Below are 23,563 nucleotides of genomic sequence, written 5' to 3'. Positions count from 1 at the left end.
GGCAATGGGGTTGATTCCAAAATTAAAAGTTTTTTTTTTTTTTTTTCTGAAAGAGCATGCTTAAAAACATTCGCAACTCCAATAAACTATAGGGGGCGCTGCAATCACTGTCTAATAGTGGATGTAAAAGGTAGAACAAACAGATGCCGTAACTTATAACCTGCTTTGACGGTGAATGACAGTAATTTTTGTTTGTGGGAAGCTTTCATTTCTATTCTTCTGAAATTACATTACACAACAAACTGTCTGAAGCCTGTAATTTACCCAAAGAAAACACGTGGAATGGAATGTTTTACCTTTTTCTTTAGTATTGTTAATCACCGCAAGGTAGCGTATTCGAGCTCTGGAGTTGCAAATAGAATCTGACCATTCTTTAAATAATTTGACTAAGTTTAATAATTTTAAAAATTTATTTTAATCGGTACGCTTTTATTATGTACGCTTCTGCCGATGACATCACAAATGATGAAATACCATTCACTGTTGCCATTCGTAGAGCGTAATATTTAATTCGCATCTTTACTCAAGTGTAATGGCAACGATATGGTTGATAGCAAACGTAGAGCGCAATATTTAATTCGCTTCTTGAATACAATAACGTGAAAACGCAATACACAGATGCGCCTAAGTACATCATTTGTGACGTCATAAAGACCACGTCTTATTTTCAAAATCGGACATGTTAAAAAATAAGCATCTGGAAATGAAAGTTTTTTCTCGCTTCATGTTTTTTTTTTTTTTTTTTTTGCTTATTCTATCAATTTCAATGACTAAAAATAGTACTTTTGACTGAAGGAAACAACCCCATTTTGAATAATCTCTGGGGAATATGTATAATCGCCAGATTAATCTCATTCTACTGCACATACACTCAGGAGTGGGAAAATTCATGATTTACTCGCCACTTTTCCCCTAATGTGGCTAGTGTATTTTAAGTGAATTCGTTTATATTTTTGCAAATTTCACATCGAGATATAAATCGCAATCACTGTACTTGGCTATATATTTTTTAAATTAATAATTTAATAAAGAAATACATAAATAAAAATGGCATTTCGAATTTTTTTCCCTTTATAAGATGCGGTAATTTTCACTGATTTTTCAAATAAAATAACTTCTACATTTAAACGGGGTACTTATATTAAAACAGCATTGAAAAATATATCACCTAAATAATTTCAAAAACTTATCGAATAGAACTCGAAAGAAGAAAAAAACTTCTTTTTAGAACGAGTTTCGTCGATGTCACAGAAATACAAGACCAACACACAAAACGACAAAGAATGAATGGTCATTAGTAGGGATTCAATAATTTATTGCCTGCCATTGAGGCAAAGCGGAGGAGCGGAGAAGCAGAAGACAAGACTCCAAGACCCTGAAGACCCTGGGGGAGAAGAGAAAGTGGTCCCTCAAAGTGGGAGGAAATGGGTGTGGTCTGGTGAAAGGCGTGTTTTTCGCAGTTTTTCACAATTTTTCGAAAACAAGGCTTTACTCCGTGGAGAATATCAATAGAACAAATTGTCTCAGAAACAAACTCAAAATATGTTTTTAAAGAGAAATGTTCAATCTTTTGCGCTCCTTTTTCAGTTTTTCCATATCATTTTTCAAACGTGTTAAAATAGTCGTTTAAAGTTTTAAAATGCTATTAAAAAAATTTCAAAGTAACTACAGAAAAAATAAAAAAGCGCATATCTAGTTCTGTGTCATAGCCATCGTTTAAAACAAACCGCATGAAAATATTCCAGTAATTTCTCGTGTTATGCTTTGCATAGGTAGCAGATTTTCCCGTAGGGAAAGCATTAGCGTCGAAAACCAAGATGGACGGTATAGAAGAGCCTTAAGCACTATTTTTATTTTATTTTCCCCATAGAGAAGGTAACTCTCAACCCTTTTCGCAGAAATGAAAGATTTTGTTGTTTTCCTCCCCATTGATAGGAGTAAATTTGACAAAGAGAAAGAAAAGCGTGACAATATATTATTTAAGGGACAACAGTATCATTTTTATTACATTTGTGACTAATTAAAAAAAAAATCTGCACTAGTAATTCATACATCTTTTCGTGTCAAATATTGTCTTTTTCATCAAAAATCCTGAAAATATTCAAAGGTATAAATTCAAAACGTGAAAATTTAACTCGCAACTCACACATTTGCAGCTATCACTTGGATGTTATTCTTCAATGCAGGGGAACATGGGGCAAAGTGGAATAGCGGGGAAAAGGAAATGGTGAAATATTTATTCTGATTTTAGCGCCACCTATTTGATATTATTTTAACTATGTAGTACCATATGTAGTCTATTCCAGTCAGTAGTGTGTGTCAGTGTAATATTTTGTTGTAAGTCAAAAATTATTTTTGTTAGTATAAAATAATAAAGTTCTTGTTATTAACATTTTAAATTTTGATTGAGACCTCCTAATATTCAATGCAGTTTTAATTTAGTTAATATTAAGCTCATTTGTATTTTAAATAAATTGTACAATCAGTCACGTATATACGGGCAAAATGAAATAGTTTGTTTCATTTACTCACTCAATCATTTAATATAAATCACTTATGTTTTCATTTATTGATTAATTCATTTACATTCCTTCATTTAGTAATTCACCTATTTAATCATTCATTCACTCATTTTCTTATTCCTTCATTCTTTTATCCGCTCATTTATTTTTCTTCATATATTAATTGATTTATTCATTAAATTATTTGTTTATTGTTTCATTATCTTTTCATTTATTCATTTAACTTTTTATTTACTGATTCTTTTGATCAAAAATATGTTTTACAATCGAATAGAAAATATTTCGTTAGAAAAATATTTTATTTTTCACTTTACCCCATGAAAAAGAAGGTGGACATTTTCCCACTTTTTCTTGAAGACTCAAATTTATTGCCAAAAAATAAAAAATACTGTTTCAACCAAAGCTTTATAAAAAATGAAAATGTTCTTTCTTTATGTACTGTTATTTTCAAAATAAATTTCCGGTTTGTTCATTTTAAAAAAACTCGGTCATCTTAACCATTTTACTTTGCCTCACATTCCCCTACTGCTGAACTTACGCAATTGTGTAGGTCACTGGTTTTCAAAATTTTCCAACCTTCAATTAATTTTATAAGACCAAAAGCAATTGAAGTATAAATAACATCTATTCAAGGGCGCCCATATGGGGGGTGGGGGGAGTAAGAAGAGCTCAAGCACCCCCCTTCCCTTTGAAATTAGAACTTCCTTGCTTTTAGTACTTTTTTCTTTGCAAAAATATAAAAATATTTCTTCTCCAGCAATTAATAAGTTATCAAAAATGTCAAATTTTAATAACTCGAATCTGTACTGAAATCGGATTCTATGGGGAAAATATCCTGCTAAACCATGGAGAAAGTATCTGAGCCCCCCCCCCCTCCCTTAATTTTGCATATGGGCGCCCTTGCATCTATTTAGATAAAAAATAAATAAATAAATCTGAACAAACACAAAAAATATTTGAAAACATATGACATTACTTACATTTAACCTTTTTTTGTGTCACTATGGACTCTTCATAAAATAAGAAAACTTATCCTGCCTTGGAACTATTGCCATCAAATGGAATTAAAAGCTGCTAAAACAAATGAACACGGACAAATGTGCAGGTTCCGTTTTAACTGACATAAGTATAGAAAAATACTTTTTTTATTTTAGGCTCACTTGCACAATTATGCAGATTAGTTTGTAAAGGTTAAAAGTGCTTTATATCTAACTTAAGAAATGCCAAATTAAAAATCATTTACTTTGCCAATGTGTTCAATTGTTAGATGCATCTCATCTAAATCAGCAAAATGTTAGCCAAATTTGAACAAGCGTGATTGTTTCCAAAAATGGGTGTCTTACAACTCAGTGTTTTAGATGCCTCTTATACTTATCATTTCAGTATTTTGCTTTAAAGGGAAAAAAAATTACAAAACTGCAACTGCTAGTATGTTTGGAAAAAAAAAAGCTGTGGATCACAGTCAAACAAAAGCTGCTTTCAACACTTTCGTGCCTTTGTGTTTTTAAATTTAATTATTAATTATGTATCATTACTCCTGTACATTTTTGTTTGATTGGAAGATATGTGGGAAGAGAAATTTAAAACCATTAAGTTGGCAAGCATTAACAAGTCCTTTTGTAAAAATTGACTTCATTGAATGTTTTAAAATATCACTTATGTTTTTAGCTTTTTAAAATTGAACATATGTTGTTTTAATGAGTCATGTGTGTTATTATAATTTTGTTCATGTTTTGAATCAAATAATAAATAGTAAAATGATTTGTAGTTCTTGTTTTTTTTAATAAAAATGCTTGTTCTTAGGATGCTATAAAATATGAAAATGGTAGAGAAATAAGAGGACAGAGCATCGTTGTGGAATGGGCTCGCGGGCCATCATATCGCTCTGGCGGAGGCGGGGTAATTATATATTTTTAATTTTAAAAAGTGCGTTAGACACTCCAGTGATTAACTTTCATTTATAGATATAAGAAAACTTTAAACTGATATTTTTAAAAGTTACAAAGCAATTGTATTTTAAGTATTAGGGATTGATCTAGACCAGAATTTGGTCTGCTTTGCCGCACTTTCACAAAATTCTTCATCGTAAAAGCTGCCCCTTTACAAAAAATTTGCATTATGAAAGTGACCTTTCAACATTCTAGATCAATTTTATACCAATGCAGAATTTACCCTTAATATTTTGGCTGGTTTATTTCGCTTTGATGGCCTAATACTTTTAAACTAAATATATATTTCACAGAGTGAAATAATAACGCTTCTGGTAAGTCATGAGAAATCATGGATTTCAACTATGATTGAATTTGGTAATTAAAAATAAGGATTTTCGTGGAAAATGCTCAAAAATCATGGGAATTGACATTTGGTCATGGATTTTGAGTTCTAAAACAGACTTAACAAAATTTTACGGATTAGGTTAAAATTTGCACATTTTTGCTGTCTTTTTATGCTTTTACGAACTAGCCCCGATTTTTAACTCTTATAAAAATCTGACTTCCCTTCTATAAAAGTCTCTGATTTTTGTTTACTATGTGATTCTATTGCTTGGACATTGATAGTTCATTTCTTATACTTCATATTGTGTAATTGAAATATTGCATATGTCATTTTTTCAAGCCCACTCGAAAATTTTAATTCATTTGCATCAGAGTCAACTCGATCCAATATCACCAGTAAAAATTATAAAGTTTCACAAGTGTTTATCTTAAGTTTATAAAGGTTTTTAAAATATTAAAATTGGTCTAATAAGTTGATTAAAGATGTTAAGAAATATGAAAATCATGGAATTTAATTTTTTTCTTACTAGTAAATCGGCCATCAAGGTATGACGGATGAAAATTGCTTTTTCCTTGAGTGAAGCAACTGCCTGTTTAGGGGGGGCCTGTTTTTGATTGTTGAAATTTCAGGTTGCATAACTTTGGACAATTGTTCCTTTCTGGCAAAATCAGCAAGGTCAAAGTACATTATTAACTCTTTTTGGTGCGAAAAAATTGCCAAAGTTGAAAACAAAAATCAAGAATCTCGGCTATTTTCTCGTAAAAATATATACAGAATTCAAAAACATTCTCAATTGTAAAGTAATTCATTTTAAAAGTAACTTCATTGCTGGTGACTTCAGAGCGTTACTCGATCAGTGATTTTGGCTATTATATGCACTTAAACCTGTTTTTGTGTGGTGGATAGGGACCAAATAAAAAAAAACACTCAAAAGACCGCACAGAAACAGGTTTGAGTGCATATGAAGATTATTTTTATTAACTTTTTGTGTTTGAAATTTAAATCTTTTTACTTCCTGCTAATATTTCAATCATTTGAAAGGATGGTTATACAAAGTACACAGTTGCTTTATTCTTTTATTTGTTTGAAATGTAAAATATTTATTAAAAGAAATATCTGTAAATTAAGAAGAACAAATTTGAAGATTCTTTCGCTCTGGAAATTCATTTTTGAGTAAATACTTTATTTCAATATTTTTATTGGTTGAAAGAATATTGTGTATCATATCAGATTTTTCCTAGAACACCCCCCCCCCCCCCCCCCGTCATATAAGTGCTGGGCGATGTTACAGATTTTAACATCCGGATACATCGGCAGTAAACACCACGATATTCTGATACATTGTGATGCATCGATATTTTTTCTTTTCATTAAATCGGGTGTCCGGGTGGAGGGGGGGGGGAGGTCATATCGCTGGGTTGCTTTTTTTGTATTTCTTAAGTGTGTTTGGGGGGTTTTTGCTTGGAGGCATGGGGGAGGGCACTCCTGAATGAATATACATAAAAGATGTTTTCACTGTTTCATGGAGAAATTGCCCTTCTCTCCCTCTGCAATTATGAAAGAGAAAAATACGTGTGAGATGATTATCAACTTAACATTTTATTATCGAAAAATTTGGAAAAGCTCAGACAAAAACCTGATTTTAAAATTAGAACTCCCCTGGGGGAATTGCTCCCTCCCCTATCTATAGAGGGACAAAACCTACCTTACATGAAATCTCGAGCATCTAAAAGCCTCTGTGCCGAATTTGGAAAAAGAGCCGAAAAAAATTGATTTTTATAAGGGTAGCCCCCATGGGAGGGGGTATCCCCTTCCCCCCACAGAGGGACAAAATTTACCCTGTGTGCATCACAATGTTTTGTGATACATCAGGAACCGCGATGTATCAGAAGAACACGAAATTTTAACAATGGTGTGGGGATGATTGCTTGACAATGATGTTTATCGATGTATCGCCCAGTCCTACGTCATATACATTTAAATTTTTGACTGTTACATGCATTTAAGTTTTTTAGGGTGACGGCACCAGTAGCAGACTTGCTTAAGACATTGCTCTCAGGTTCACTCAATTTTCTGAGCCTTTCAATCTATTTAGACTTGTAAAACTAATTTTCTCTCATGCAATTACATCTCATCTAACGTTTGGCTGCTTCTGGATCCTCTGAATTAATCAATTCTGTTTTTATTTGTTCAATTTCGAAAAAAAAGTCACTCCCAGTAACAGACACCAACAATTCTGATGATACCCAGTAACAGCTAGGAGAGGGAAAGAATGAGAAATGGACATAACTCCCCTTTCTCTTCAAAATGTGCAAAAGTTCCTTGTTTTTAGATCTAAAACTTATTTAACTCAACTGAACATGAAACACCATCAGACCTTGTGATGGCTGTTCATAACCTTCCACCACTGTCTTGTAAATACCTAAAGGCTCATAAAATTCACTCTGATAACACTAGATGATTGCACTATATTCATGGGTAGCAGCAGCATTAGTTTTACCCTCCTTAAAGTCTTATTATTTAAATCCTAACTTACGACTGTCTGTTACTGGATCTTGTCTGTTACTGGTGCCGTTACCCTACCTGCTATAACTTTTTTTCGGGACAAAAAAGGAAAATTCACAATAATTTCTTTCTTACAAAATTAAAGAAAACTCGCAAAAATATTTTGCTTTTCCACAAAATGAGTTTCAGTAAAACTTGTAAAGTTAACCACTCGTCTAAGTTGACCACTTTTTACTTCCTTTTACAAAAAAGGAAGTATTGTATTCGTAGAAAAATTTTCACTCAGAAATCGACCTTAATTTTCATTTTGCTCACCCCCGAATAAATGTTGAGTTTTTTTTTGACTTGACCGCAGATAAGTGGATAAGTGTCTAAGAACGTATAGAAACGCGAAATATCCATTTTGACAATTCCCGAGTTAATTACAAACAGTTTTCTTTCGACGTCTGTATGTACGTCTTATGTGTTGCATAACTCAAGAATGGCATGTCCTAGAAAGTTGAAATTTGGTCCGTAAACTCCTAGTGGGGTCTAGTTGTGCACTTCGCCTTTTGTTTGCATTCAGGTGTCCCTTTTTGGGATCTTTGTTAATTTCAATGTAAACTCAAGTGGTGTTACAATTTGGCAGACACTTGGCGGTATATCACCAGTCTTTTGGTCGCCAAGTTTTGTTGCCAATTTGGTAACAAATTTGGCAATTTGTTTTTAAAATCTAATTCCAATTTGGCCGTTGTTGGTGACATTTAGAAAGTAAACTACTGAATCACATTAAAATTGCCAATAATGGGAAAATAACATTAAATTGGAGTAAAAGGAAGTCATGTGTTGCGCACATCAGCTCATTTAAGTACAGAATTAATCCTCTCATATAAATCAACATCTATAAGTTGACCACCTGTTTAAGTTGACCACTAAAGTATGGCACTGCAAGTGGTCAACATACAGAGATTTCACTGTACTAAGAAATAAAACCTGAATCAGCTTAGGAGTATTATTTCACCAAAAACAAAAAATCTTAAAGGTCTTTAAAACCAGTTTAATATAAATTCACATGAATCAAATCGAATTTAAGTGATGATGATTAACTAGTAGAGCAAAGATTCACAAACTCCACAAAAAAAACTTTCAGCTTTTTAGCAATCACATACAGTTGGCTCTCTGTTTAACGGCTTTCAAGGGACCACAAAAAATCATCCTTAAGTAGAAAGTGTCCTTAAATAGAATGCTTTTAAAAGTATCGTGAACCATCTAGGACCGTGAAAAGTCGTCTTTAAATAGAGAAAGTAATTAAATAGTGTCATTAAACAGAGAGCCATATGTTCCAGCTATATGTCCACAGAGTATGTTCTTCAAAACTATGGTACTGATATTAGTTAGTTGAGATTTTTTAAAATTATTTCACATTAGTTTGAAGCTGTTCCTTTAAATTTGATTTAATAAATGAAATGTAAACAGTGATTTTATTATTGGTGGGTACTGATTTTTTTGTTTTGTTATATTTTAAATGCTTCAGATTTTTTTGCTTGTGTAAACAAAATCTATTGCCTTTTTCCAATTAATTTAATCTAAATGATTTTTTTTAAATATAAATTTTTTTTTTCAGAGAGAAAATTATGGTAGACCTGCTAGACAAGTAAGCTACTTTTTATTATGTTGATTAATATCGTTTGTTCACTTCAGGAAAACTTGAGATTATCACAAAAAAAAGAAAGAAATTAGTTTAAAATGTAGGAAAAGTTGCCAGATTTATTGAAAAAGTAGAAAGGTGGGGAATTTTTTAATGATGAGGTGTAGAAATGAGAACAGTCAGGAAAAAACCTTAAATTTTGAAAGTTTTTTTTTCTGAAAGGATTTCTTGGAAAAAATTGATGCTGCAAAACACTTTAATAGATCAATAACACTGGCATAGATTTAAACCATAGCTACAACATTAAAAGTATATATAAAAAATTCATGTGAAAGCTTGAAAAAAATCTCTCACTATTGCAAACGTATTACACACATAAGCAAGCAAACCATGTGAGCAGATTTAGGTTACACTGAAAACACAAAGGGGAGGGGAGAGGAATTAAAAAAAACTTTTCAAGACTGGTCTGGTCACTCATTTACACAAGTAACTACTGTTGATCTAAAAATCAGATTTTAACTGTTAGCTTTTGATGACCTTAAAAAGTTTAATGTCAATGGAAGGGAGGGGAAAGAAAGCAAAAGAAATGTCTCAAAAACAAAATTTCTCCCTTTTTAAGTTAAAATGTATGCATTTACCTACAATCCGTCAGTCATTGCGAGGGATTTTTTTTTTTGAAAGTGTGCTGTGGATATTAAAGAGTTTACTGTATTTATATACATATACTCAATCTTTTAAGTAGATATGGAAGTTAAAGACTTTTGTTAGAGTAGCCAGTGGCCGATAAACTATTAAATTCATAGATATTTTTCATTGTAATAATCACTTTATCTAGGACTTTTCTTTTTTCAATGAAAACGTTAAAGCAATCTTAAACCACAACACTGAAAGTTACCGTGTAGATAAAAGGTGTGGCATATGAGACTTGTTGCTACATTGTATGAATATTTTTACTAAATGGAAAAAAAGGAATGTATATTGCTTCAACTGTTAATTCTTCAAAAAAAAAAAAAAAAGAAAAAAATTAAAGCATGTGCATATAACTTTAAAAACAAAATATAATTAGTTGAATGTTTTATCAACAGATAAAGCCTGAAAACCAAAGCATTTAAACAAGAAATCCAATTGTGCTATTATTTTTTAAATGTTTCTTTTAAAAAAAGAAAATGCAATTAAAATATGAAACTCAAAAGCATGCATAAATACTGTATCTGCAAGCCAGATTAATGTATGTCACATTATCATAACTTTTCAGTACAGTAAAAATGTTTGTCTGGTGCCCTACAAGGGTTAGGATTAGGGTTTCCAATCCCAAATCTCGCAGGATTCTGCATGATATTTAGCTGGATTTTCGATCCTGCAAAGATTTTGCATGCAAATTTTTGCCGTCCATAAAACAAATATTTTTGCAGTATCATCTGAAGTTTTAATCTACTTCCTGTCCATTTGCAAAAAGAGCAAGAAATACTTAATGTCTCATATGATGAGCAGTAGATTTGCCCAGGGTTCGTACGGGTCATGGAAATCCTCGAAAGTCATGGGAAAAAAAAACAATTTCAGACCTGGAGAAGTCATGGAAAATTGAAATTTTCATTGAAAGTCATGGAAATTTATTTCAAGTAATGGAAAAATGTCCTGGACAAAGAGAAAGGAACAGTAGCTAAAGGAGCATTAGAAATGTTGAGTGATTTAACAGTATAGCATATAAAAGCTAAAAATTGAAAAATTGAAAGCTAAAGTGAAAAATTGAACGATTTAAAAATCAAACTTGAGTTTTGAAATCTCATTGCATCCACTTCTGTCGCTGCAGCTTGCCATTTTTAGTGATGTGATTTTACTGCCTGGACATCACTCATTTTGAATTCTCTGTTATTTTCAACACTCTTATGTTTCATGTTCTGTAGTAGCAAAATTTCATGTTCTTAGTTTTGCCACGCCCACTCAAAAAAAAAAAAAAAAAAAAGCAATTCAATTGCATGCGAGTTCGATTCCATCACTCATAAAGACTTTATTATTGAATTTATCAGAGGTTTATCTTAATTTGTTGAATATTTTAGGAAATAAAGCTTTTAAGTCAGGCGATAGAATACAGAAAAAGAGGAATACCAATGCTCTAAAACAGTAGTGCCCAACATACGGCATGCTAAACTAATTCATGCAACCCACTGCTACGTTCAATGTCGGGCATTAAACGTGTTCTGGAATTTTTGAACCTATTAATTTTTATGCATTTGAAAATATGCAAATTTGTAAACAAAACAAATATACCTTTGAATCAGAAGATTGATTAATTACTGAATTTTTTTTCAAAAAGATCTGGTTTAGAAACATAAAGAAGTCAACTATGTGGCTTTACTTTAAAGAACCAAAATGCTGTCAAGTTACATGGATAATTAAATGCACTGTTGACACTAAAAGGTAACTTTTGAAGCAAATTTATTGAAACTTAGTGATGACTCATTCAACCTTTGTCCCATTCAATATCATTCTGCCAGTTAAAAAAAAATCAGACATTTAAGCATCATCATATTCACTTCACTGCATTTTTACTTTACTTAAATTTATATTGTGAAGACAAATAAGAATATTTTGTATTAAGTTACCCAACTGGATGGAATAACTGAGTTGGCGGTGTATTTTAAATAAGAATAGTTTTTTAAGCATGCACTTATATTTTTTCCATTACGAGTAAGTGCCTCAATGAGGCTGTGGCATTCATATAGACGTTTTGCCAATGCTCATTTCCAAATATTACCAAGTTTGAGATTAAATAGTGCTATTCTCTTCGTGTAACGAGGTCATAAAAATTTTCATTGAAGTCATGAAAACGTCTTGGAAAAGTCACAGAAGTTTTTCATCCAAATCGAGTATGGACCCTGTTTGCCATTCATGAAAACTATAAAAAAAGTATATTTTTCAGAGAATGAACTGGTATTAGGAGGTTTTGGTGTTCATACATTCAGCATTTGCGAAAATGCATAAAAATTATAAGCCTTTTCGAAAACCATCACTAAAGATTGAAACCCAGAAAATTGGGCTCTAGAAGAAATTGAGAAAGTGTATTACAGAGTGGAAAATCCGCTCAAGTATCCTGAATGCAATGTTAGAACGCTTCTGGGTCATTCTTCAAAAAGTGTAACTTTTCTGTCACACGCCTTTTACTGTAAAAACTTTACAGAACAATTCATTTAACAATGATTTTTAATTTCATCAAAAATATAATTATTTAAACCTGCCAACAATTTTTTAATTATAATTTTTATTTTAGTATATTTTTTGTTCACAACATGTGAATTCTCACCTCCGTGGTATGTCACACACCTTGTGTGACTGTTTATGTTGCTTAATAACTTATTTAATTAAAAATATATACTTATTTATTGATTATTCCTGTAGCAAGTGTCTCAAATACTAATTGTTAAAGTATATTTTTTTTAATATTGTGTTTTAGTTCGTTTTAGTAGGACAAGAAGTCATGTCCCACAATAAATTCTCAACTCCGTTATCTAAACACAAAATGCCATTCCTCATTAACACGTTGTGAGATTTTAGTCGAAAAACAAGAAGATAGATTTTGCTTTAAAAATTGAATTTCAGGGATATAAATTAATATAAAAAAGTGAGGTAACGAAACGAAAGGTTTCGAAATTGAAAAATATTTGTGTTCAAAAGTTACATTTTTGGGAGAAATGACCCTTCTGTAAACTTAAGGAATGCTCTTGAAACCTTTGACTTACTAAATGTGAACAATATCTTTTTTCCAAAGAAGAAAGCAATGATAAACCTGACGTTTTAAATTTATGCTCTTTAACCTGTAGGAATAGCCTATCGAAGTCTTTGTCACCGTGAAGCTTATAATATAAATGTTGGTGGTACCTTGAAAATAATGTTGGATGAATTAGCTGAGCAATCTTCAATATTCGGCATGACTCTAAAAGAGGTGACAAAAACTTGGACGAAACACTAGATGACTCGCATGACAGTGCAGTATGTTAACATGCTCAAGTTTTTGATTCTCTTTAAAGTAAGAGGTAAAATTAGCAAAATTATTCAAAAAATTGAGGCTGCGACCCAGTCAGTGTTCACCCCCTGCTGTAACGAATCAAATACACTGATGTACGAGTAATAAATAACATTATTAAAGCAACAAGGCAAGGTAAATTGGTTATAGTAATACACAAATCAAACATAGTTTTTGTCCGAAATTTAAAGTTCATGAGCAAAAACTCTTAACATGACCCCCCAGAAGAAAAGGAAAATCTATTTTAGAAAGAGTGATTTTTAGTGAATCTTTGAGGTGGTTATAGGGATTGTGTGATTCATGTCCTTAATTATTTAATCTCACTAAAACCACAGCATTGGAGCCACATCAAGAGTTTTCATCCAGCCCATCATTTTTTGCGCAAAACAGGGGTGCCCATCCCCCCCCCAAGTTCATTGGCGCAAATCCCCCCTCCCAAATTTTTCTCAAAACTCTTTCCCTTTTTTATTTCTCTTTTTTTATTTTATTAATTTTTTAAAACATTTTTTATTTAAATTATTTTTAAAAATATTTTTAAATTTATTTTAAAAACATTTTTAATTTAATTTATTTTTTTAAATATTTTTTATTTATTTATTTTTATTATTATTTTATTTGAAAAGTTCTGTGCTATGCAAATGACACACACACATACAGTTCAATAAAATAAAATAAATGACTTAAATTAAAAATAAATCAATAAATAAGTTTAAACAAATAAAGTTAAAAAAATTAAAAAATCCCCCCAAAAATTTTGATGGCACAACTTGCGCCATAATCCCCCCTTGTGGGCATCCCTGGCGCAAAAATATTTTCTCATCCTACACGAGCCATGCTTTGTTAAGAGGCATTGGACTTTTTTTAAAATATACTTTTGCATACCAAACAACAGTCGCTAATTGAGATGTGACTTTGTAGTAGTACACTACAATTGGTATAAGGAATTCAAGATAAAGACTAATTCATGTAACAAAAGCAGTCCTTCCTAAAAAGCACAACTTTTCCTTTTTGACATAAAAATTTAACTTTTTGAAGAATTTACTCAATCCTGCAGGAGCGGGCCTTTACAATCCCGGAAACCCGCGGGGCTGAAATTGGTGCGGGATTGGAAACCCTAGTAGGGATTCGTGCTCTTATGGCACTGGTAAATAATCACAAAGGATTTTCAGAAATAGAATTATGTTTTTATGGCTCAAAACAAAATAAGATACTTCTATTGTATGGAGCAATAAAATGTAAATCCCATTTTTGAACTTGGTCTGGAACTGAGGTACAGAATATATAGTAAAATTGTGCAACAGTTTGAATCCTTGTAGCTGTTGCCATTGCTTATTATCTAAGAGCAGAACTGGAGCATCTAAAAGATTTTCAGTGCAGTTTCTCTGCCCTACGGTTTTCTTTTAAAGTCCCTTTCTGTCTATAATTTCTCTCATCCAGGTGATATTGTCATTAAGGAAGATAAAAAAGTTTTAACTGTACTAATATTAGATGTATTCTTTTAGAATAGCGAAGAATGCTATCGTTGTAGACGCACTGGTCACTGGGCTCGTGACTGTCCAGAGCTGGAGAGGGACAGATATTATCCTCGAGCCAGACAACGCTCTAGATCCAGGTCTCGTTCTCGATCTTATCGGAAGAGGTATGTAAATTAGAGAGGCACAAATATTGTGTTATTAAGCCTAATTCGAAGTTTGAACTCATTTACAAAATGTTAATCGTATAGGTTAGCTTTTTCTTTAATGTTTGAAAACTTTTTTTTCTTGGCAAATTTCCTACAGCATTTTTTTAGGAAGCAAATTGTTTTTATATCATTTGTTGTTTTGAGAATGAGTACATTTGTTATACTTCATTTCTTTGGTCCAAAATATTCTAAGTGTTTGCAGATTAATATATTGTTTACAAATTGACATATTAAGAGCAATTTCTGCAATTGTTTTAAAGCATTTTCCCCAAAATATTAGGGAAAATTGTAAACATTCATAAAGCTTTAAGCTTATTTCTAATCAAGAAATCCACAATATTAGAAGTAATGTATAAAAAGTTTTTTTTTTTTCAATTTAAAAAAGTTTTAAAACTATATTTAGGAGAAGTCCCAGTCATAGCCGTTCAAGGAGTGGAGATCGTCGTCGCAGGAGTGACTCGGGCTATCGTCAGAAAAGTCGAAGCGTCAGCAGAGACAAGAGAGTGAAACAACGTTCTCCCAGCGCCTCAGTCTCACCAGCGAGATCTCCTTCACGTTCACGATCAAGGTGGGTTTCTGCTTCTGTAAAAGTTTCCTTTAATCAAGCTATGTCCTCTCTCGAGATATAAAAAAGAAAGGAGCTTTTTCAGGGTTGCCACGCACCGGGAAAACCTGGAATTGTCAGGGAAAATGAAAATGGCCGAAAATCAGGAAAATGTCAGGGAAAATGAAAAATTGCATATTTCCGAGCGTTCTTAGCGCAGCCCGCAGTCTATGACGTCAAAAAAAAAAACGTTCAGCCTTGTTTTTTCGCAGCCATTCCCTTCCCATTCGTCGTTTTGTCATTCCCCTCTTTCTTCTTCCCCCTGCAGTTCTTTTTATCAACTCTCTGCCATTGGCGCGTGCGGCATAATGCGCAGAAGGTACTTCTTTTCTTCCTCATTTGAGCGGGCTCTGTTTAAATGCTGCTTGTTTACGTCAGCAGTTCTGAAGTTATGATGCACAGCACATTGTTTTGTCTGCGAGTGCCACTGAAGTTTTTAATGAGCTGCAATAATCTTTTCATATTTTATATTATTTCTTTAAATTAATTAATGAAATCGTATTATTCTAAACAATTTTGTTCTGTAAATTTAGTTCATTAGACAATTTTAAACTTAGAAAGTTTCTTTTTTACAGAAGTATCGCTAATCTTAGTATTTTGGTAGTGATCTTTAAAGACTTCCAACGCGCTTTTTTCTTTCAAAATAAAAGTAATCCGATTAAAAAAAAATCTACACATCAGAGAAGTTTCTGATCAATGCACAGAATTTAACTTTATGACAGGGTGCCCACTAGAGATGAGTTCGGGCTCAATTTTGAGAGCCCGGACCCGCCCGAGCCCGAAAATTTGTAACCGAGCCCGAGTGAAATTGTCTCGGACCAAAATCCGAGCCCGAAGGAAATTTTCTTGTATCAAAAATCGAGCCTTCTACAGTCTGACATGATCTCTCTGTTAATGAAAAATATTACATCAAATGTTCTTCATTAACAGAAGTTTCTAAATTTTCTTAAAATGTTCCACTTCAAATGAATTACTGTATAACATATTGTAATAGTAATGGCAAAAAAGCACTATAAAAAAGCGTTAATTTATTTTTTTTGGGGGGGGGGAGGTAAATTTGACATTGATTGAACTGATTTAAATCTTCCTTTCATTTTCTCATAGTATGAAAATGTTTATTTGCTTTGAATTTGTATGGAGATTGGCGATTGAATATCTTTGCTTGAGCCCGAGCCCGAAGCCTATTTTCGGTTCTGGAGCCCGAGCTCGCTTCGGGCTCGGGCTGTCGGGCCCAGGCTGAGCCCGTCTCATCTCTAGTGCCCACAAGATTGATTATGGCGCAAGTTCGCCATCAAATTTTTTTTTTTTTTTTTTGGGGGGGGGGGAGATTTTTTTATTATTTATTTTACTTTATTTTTATTAAAATTATTTATTTTATTTTACTTTATTATTTTCATCTGTGTGTGTGTATTTTATTGCGGAGCAAGCACACTTTTCTTTCAAAACAATAATAATTAAAAATAAATAAATAGGTTTAAAAAAATAAATAATAAAAGAGGTTAAAAATAAAAAAAGCGCTAAGGCGTTCAGAAATATGGGGGGGGGGGTGCCATTGAACTTGGGGGGGGAGCACCCCTGCTTTGTGAGCAACAAACAGGGGAAATATGTGGTGCTAAAAGATGCATGATTTTTTTACAGGCCAAAGTCTAAAAGTGCTGTGAATTCAATGGATTGGAGGGGTGGGAGGCAATAATTGAAAAAGTTTAGGTTTCATAAGTTTTTTAGTTCCGATTGTTTTAGCAATTAACTTTATTTTTGTGATACAGATGTCACAATTGTTAATTTTGCAGTTCTTTCACTTGATGTAAGGCAGTGGCTCCTCGCTATTGAAAATTAGATATGCTACATTTACATTAATTCTTTATTACAGTGATTTGCTTCACTTGTGTTAGTACATTAGGGTCGTTCAAAAATACACTTTAAAAAAAAGGTTTCTCCTAGAAAACAGGACACCACTCAATGTTTTTAGACTTGTGGATAGTAAAATGCTGGAAGAATTTTAACTTCCTATTCCAACTGAAAGAGGGTGCTCACCCCCTCCTTCAAGCTTCATAAGTATGAGAAGGGGGTTAAAAAAATACATTGAACTGAAAAAACAATGTTACATACTATAATCAGGGGGTGATTGTGTTCCGGTATTTTACCAAATTTCCGGTATTTTCGGAAGTATTTCCGGTATTTTCATGTCCGAAAATACCGGAATTATGTTTTTTTTTTTTCGTTATGCTTTTATCTCCCTACCTCCGCATTTTTTTTTATTATTATATAATACTCAACAAATATACCTGCAAGAGCCTTAAGATGGACACTTACCCCTTAAAATGGACAAATGTGAAAATTTGTATAACACCAGCTCAAAAGTAACTTTGTAATCCATTAAAAATTTAATTAAATGTACACACAAAATTTTCACTCAGAACTATTTAAAACAATGGCAAAGGTGCACTTAAGTGTTAGGGGCCAAAGATTACACCCCCCCCCCTCCGTTCTCGCTTTGAAACTTTCAGGTATTTTTTGATGAACTCACAATCACCCCTGTATAATCTACACGGGTCATATGCATATTCATTGCAATGAAATAATTACTTACATATAAAAAAAAACAGCTGGGGAAATTAAATGTTTCTAAATTTGTGACTTTTTTTATGCTAGAGCTAATGTTAAATTAAGGGGTCATTGAGCACCCTCTTAAAATTTGAGTAAGAAGCTAAAACTTTTACAGCACAATACTATTATTAAGTCTAAAAAAAATAAGGGGTGTCTTGGACTCGAGCTGATAAAAAAAAAAAATTTGAACCACCCTTAGTACATATTTTTGATTATTTCAGCTTGAGTAAATTAAATTTGGTAACCATTGTTTGTAAAGTTTGAAAATGAGGTAAGTTTTATCAAAATTTGAGATGTATATAATGTTGCAAAATGAAGGTGGAGATCGATAACCTGGAATTTTTCTCAAAACCACCTGGAAATGTCAGGGAATTTCATTCTTGAACTTCCGTGGCAACCCTGATTTTGTTTTATATTGATTACAAGGCAAGCTATGGCCTCCCTTGAGATAAACATCTGAAATTTTTATTTTGTTCTGGTTGCAAGTCATATTTTACTGAGTTTTTTTTTTTTTTTGGAGTGGAGGGGGGGGGGGGTGGTAGTTGGCTTTTTTTTTCTATTTGGTGATGCGGATTTTGATTGGGAATGTTGAGTAGGTATTGTATCTGCATTTTTCTGGCATCAAAAACTACTGATAAGCACTGAAAACTACTGAAATTCGTTCAGATTACTAATGAAATCTTTAATATAATAGTGGCAACTATAAATGAGGGTAATTATAATCAGGCTCATACATATATTAGAGAGAAATTATATCCCACCAAAAACATAAAATGTATAAAAATGCAAGTCTCACTTCCACCATAAAAGTTGTGAGATCTCGGGTAAAATCAGGTCAAGTTGTTTAAGTTTGTATCTTGGGAAGCACCTAACAACTTTACCATAATTTTTTCCTATTATTTTACTTTGCAATGTTTATAGTGGTCATATTAATATTAGATATATTTATGTCTATAGTAAATATATGAATTTGGCAGTCATATTCCAACAAAATAGCATATACCTAATAACAGTGATCTTAGCTCTTTATTTGTGCTTGCCAGACTTAGATAAAATGAAAAGCTTTCTGCGAACACAAATCTTAACTGGAAAATTTTCTGCAAATAATTATTTTGCCTAACTCGCCCTTGAGTAAAAAATTAAATTTATATTCAAATAAGAAAGAGACAAAAAAAAAGTGCTTTAAATCATTTAATTTTTTTTATAATAACATATAGTTTGCTTATTTTTCACCAACTGAAGAAAACTGCCAAAGCCATTATTTTTTTACACGTGTGCTTTAAAAGGCTTTTGGAGAAAGGCTTTTACAGAAACAAACTCTGGGATTTTCTTAAAAATTCCCTTTAAAAAAGAATTTTTTTTTAAAATTAACGTTAGCAATTTGAAAAAAAATTTCTGCAGAGCCAAAAATTTTTCTGCGAACGCCGTTTGCGCGTTCGTCTATATTATGCAAGACTGGTGCTTGCTTACATCAGAAATTCTGCCATGGTCGTATTTTTCGCAAAATGCGAAAATACTATTTAAAATACGAAAAGGAAGCAAGTAATTTTCGCTTTTTGTGCTTAAAACTAAATAAATGAACAATATACGATCCCATGGAGGAAGTTAGCATGGTGATATTCCACTTAATCTTATTATAAATCTCATCTAAGGTGTTAAAATTATTATTAGTTCAACAGCTGTTAGTCTTTATGAGCATTATGTCCCCTCACTACTGCACATATTAGAGGGAGTGGACTAGCTCACTTTTAACAATAAAACTTGTGTTTTCTCAATAGTAAGTACAATTCTAATTGTTTTATTTCAAATACAAATGAGGTAGTGAAAAGCAAAGGGATCTGAGTGGACTCTTTCAAGTTTTGAGTAAAACGCGTTTGGAATTCCGATCTTAGGTAGGCTTTCATTGAAAAGTTTTTCAAAATCATGATAAATAGCAGAACCTACGGGGGTTACAAGTACAATCTCTTGCCCCAAGACAGAGGAGAGGTTCAACTACCATTTGTACTGGTTATCTTCAAATTTTTAATTTTGCCACTTACATCGCTTTACTTCTCACTGCCTCAAATAGCTACTTCATATTTATTTCAATGTCATGGCTTAGCTCTGAATTTATTTTTCAGCTGTAGCTGAAACACATTGAGGCATCTAGAAAGATATGTGAACATTAACCTTCGACATTTTAGCATTTTTTCTAAAGCTGTTTTTTTCCATTTTAGCTCTTTTGCTAAAGATCTTTTGAACTCAGCTTAAACACTGGCTTACATATTGCATAAAATAGGCCAGATAGATCTACATATTATATTAGGAGTACTCTTAATAGTAGATTATTCCATACTCTTCCATTTCACATAAACAAACCTCATCAAGCATATTTTGTTTGTGACAACAATCAGGATATGCATGAAAAAATATTTCATTCTTATGCTTTTATAATGTGAGCAAGAAAATGAGGAGATGGGGAGGGATGGGAGAATTGATAGGCTTAGGTTAAGATTTCCTGGATCGACTATTTTTGGAAAATGTCTGTGTGTATGTGTGTGACCAGTTTTTTGTGGCCGCTCTACAGCAAAAACTACCACATGAAATTGAACGAAATTTGGTACACATATGTGCCCCTATGTGAACTTGTGCCCATTGGTTTTTGGCGCAAATTCCTCCAAGGGGGGTGGAGCAATGGGACGTTTTTTGAGTTACGCGTGCTTGCTATTCCTCAGGAAGTAACTGGCGGAATCAAACAAAATTTGGTCCATATGTTGCCCCTAACAAGAGCAGGTGCTGATTCAATTTTGGTGTCAATAGCTCAAACGGGGGTTGAATTAAAGAACTTTTTTGTCGTCAATTGTGACTGCTGTATCTCAAGAAATAACTAACGGAATCAAACAAAAATTTTTTGACAAGTAGCCCTTAGTGGGTATAAGAGCTGATTTTATTTTGGTGTCAACAGCTAAAAAGGGGGGTAGCGCAATCGCCCGTTCTTTTTGTCCATTGTGAGTGCCCTATCTCAAGAAGTAATGCTACGTTCTGGTTGAAATTTGGAATATATGTGAATCCATACGTAAACAGGCTTTGGTTCAATTTTGACTCCAATCGCTCCAAGAGGTGTTGATTTTTGTTTTTTTTTTTTTTTTTTTTTTGTGAATAAAAATAGTTTTATTAATGCAACAATAAGAAAGATAAATCGTAATAGATTGTCGTCTCCGTATTTCTCGTGATTTTAATTGTATGGAAATGATCGGAAATATTATCTCAATGATTTAAAATTTTTAACTGTTGCCATCTTATGTTTGTTCATAAATAAAATATTTGTAATTATTTCAAGTAAGGCTTTTAAAGTAACTTTCAATTTTCGCTCTTTGTTTTGTTTTTACAATAATTCAGACATTGGGATGGTCGTCAAGTTTTTGCATGTGTAATTTTGTTTTTGTTAGGAATATTGCTTCCTCGTCAAGCATGGGGAGGGATCAGAAAAAGGAAAAATATAGAAGAAAGTTTCGTGATGGCCACAACATACTAGTTAAAACTAGGTTTTTTTCACCCTTTTTGGGCCTTCGTTTGACTATGGTGGGAGGAAAGAAAGAATGAAACCAACATCTGCCCATGTTTTTCTTTCTTCAGTTCTTGCCCCTCGTCCCTCCTCTACCTGCATTCCTATTTTAAGAAATTGAATCCCTTCATTGGACCTGTACTACTTAACATCAAAAAGAAGCAAGAATCATATTGAATCAATCTTTGAGAAGTCTTTAAAAATAGAAAAGAGGAGGAAAATGGGGTCAGTGTTTCAAAAATGCTTAATATCTCAGCACCTATTACAGCTACAGTAAAAATATAATATACTTTTTAAACATAATTTTAATTATCTTTAATTTGTCAAGGGATTATTTTGCTCACAAATATATAGGTTCTACAAACCTTAAAAAAAGCAACCAAACAAATGTTTATCATTTTGTACATGTGTGCCAATTTTCAAAACTAAATGTCTTTTTTTTTAATCACCTTTGTTTGGATTTTGTTTACTAGATTAATTATAATAATAATCGAAACATAAAGGACCACCTATATTCAAATTCAAACAAAAAATGATCAAATTTTCAAAATGAAAATAATAATTAGAATAAGTAAAATCGTAAACTATTCATTTGATTGTAGGATTTGGAATGTCATGTTTCTCTTGAATTTGGGGGTTCCAAAAAACAATTCCTAAAATTTTTCTCATGACAGTTACTGTTATTTCAGGTCCCATGGCAAAAGCCGTAGAAAGGCAGAGAAATCTGCAAAGAAGTCAAAGCGTGTTCCCAGCAAATCTCCCACAAGGAGTCGTAGTATCAGCAAAAGCGTAAGTCGTTCGCCTCCCATGAAAAGGAAAGTGAAAAGCCTATCTGGAAGCCCAGAAAATGATTATGTAAGTTGATTTATTAATTTAAAGGTTTTTCTGACACTCTTTTCATGAATTAGGCATTATTACAATAAATAAAATATTTGCTGACTGCCACACAGTTTGACGTGCTAATTCTTTGTTCTGTTAATTTGTCTGATTTAAGTTTGAAATCGTTCGTAACCAACATATACCATGTGGTGTAACATAAACACACCATATAGAAGGATAAAGTATTGTTGAAGTTAAGTAAATCATGATGATGAGGTATGATTAGTTGTTGCAAATCATTTAATGGGATTATACTTCATTTTTATGATTTCAAGTTCTGTTATGATTTCAAGTTTCAGTATTGAAAATTCAAATCAAGATCTAGATCTATGAAAAGTTGTATGTAGACAAAAAGCAAATGGTCATTATTCGCAGATATTTCAGACATATTCGAGGTCATTGAGTCAAAGTTAGTACAGTGTTCGAATAGTATAACACTGAAATACACCGCCAGCTCAGTCACTGAGCTGGCGGTGTATTTCACGCATTTCTGCTTTATCCCTGGCTAATTGGGTGGTAATTTACTGAGTATAACACTGTTCGAACACTGTACTAACACACCTTTTCCTTAAAACTAGATTTCACAGATTCTAAAAAGTATTTTTGCAAAAATCACAAAAAGAACCTCTTGCAAAAATTTTTGGAGTAACCTGTGTTATTATTAGTAAAAATTTCGCTATAATATTCAAATAATTTGATTCATAAAAATGTTAATTTGCTGAAGTAAATATAAACATGTTGAGAGTTAACTATACTGGCTTTCTATTTAGAATTTAGGTAATGCACAGTAACCCTTTCAGCACAGTTACCCTTGTGCTGAAATACTTTTATTTAATGATGAAATAACAAGCTTTTTCAATACCTTTAATGTTTTGTTTCAGGTTGATAAGCATAACAGTGTTGGTCACTATGAGAAAAATAGAAGCATAAGCCCAAGTCCTCGTAAGGAAAGTTTTCGGAGTGACAACTATCGCAGCATCAGCAGAAGCAAATCTAGATGAAATTGCTGAGTTCAGAGGGGGTTCTTTGATGTCATAAAGCCATGTGGCATTTTAAGTTTTCATTTTCATGTATTACTACTATATAGTGAAGAATCTTTTCAACTTTCTTCTGTAGTAAATGTCAAGCTTTCTTAAGCACTCATTGTAGTTCTGTAGAAGTTCATCTGTTATATGTGTTTCAAATAAAATCATCCAACTTAATTTGGCAATGTTTTCTGAAGAATCTTGTGTTATATTTTTGAAAAATTGATTTGCTACCATTCTTAGTTCTGAAGTTATTAAAAAAGCATGATAC

At 32.5% G+C, this 23,563-nt stretch overlaps 1 protein-coding gene across 1 annotated transcript in view; it reads left to right on the top strand.

The window, feature by feature from the left end:
* Nucleotides 1-23,469, top strand: part of LOC129234153 (serine/arginine-rich splicing factor 4-like) — a 39,466-nt gene extending 15,997 nt beyond the window's left edge. Inside the window, exons 4-9 of the mRNA XM_054868054.1 lie at nt 4,326-4,421; nt 8,908-8,937; nt 14,455-14,591; nt 15,037-15,201; nt 22,078-22,243; nt 23,149-23,469. Of these exons, the coding sequence (XP_054724029.1) occupies nt 4,326-4,421; nt 8,908-8,937; nt 14,455-14,591; nt 15,037-15,201; nt 22,078-22,243; nt 23,149-23,268 (714 nt within the window). The 3' untranslated portion in view covers nt 23,269-23,469. The remainder of the gene's footprint in view (nt 1-4,325; nt 4,422-8,907; nt 8,938-14,454; nt 14,592-15,036; nt 15,202-22,077; nt 22,244-23,148) is intronic.
* The last annotated feature ends 94 nt before the right edge of the window (nt 23,470-23,563 follow it).

The sequence above is a fragment of the Uloborus diversus genome, chromosome 1, assembly GCF_026930045.1.
Source record: "Uloborus diversus isolate 005 chromosome 1, Udiv.v.3.1, whole genome shotgun sequence".
Lineage (NCBI taxonomy): Eukaryota > Metazoa > Arthropoda > Arachnida > Araneae > Uloboridae > Uloborus > Uloborus diversus.
This window is presented reverse-complemented; position numbering and strand designations above follow the sequence as displayed.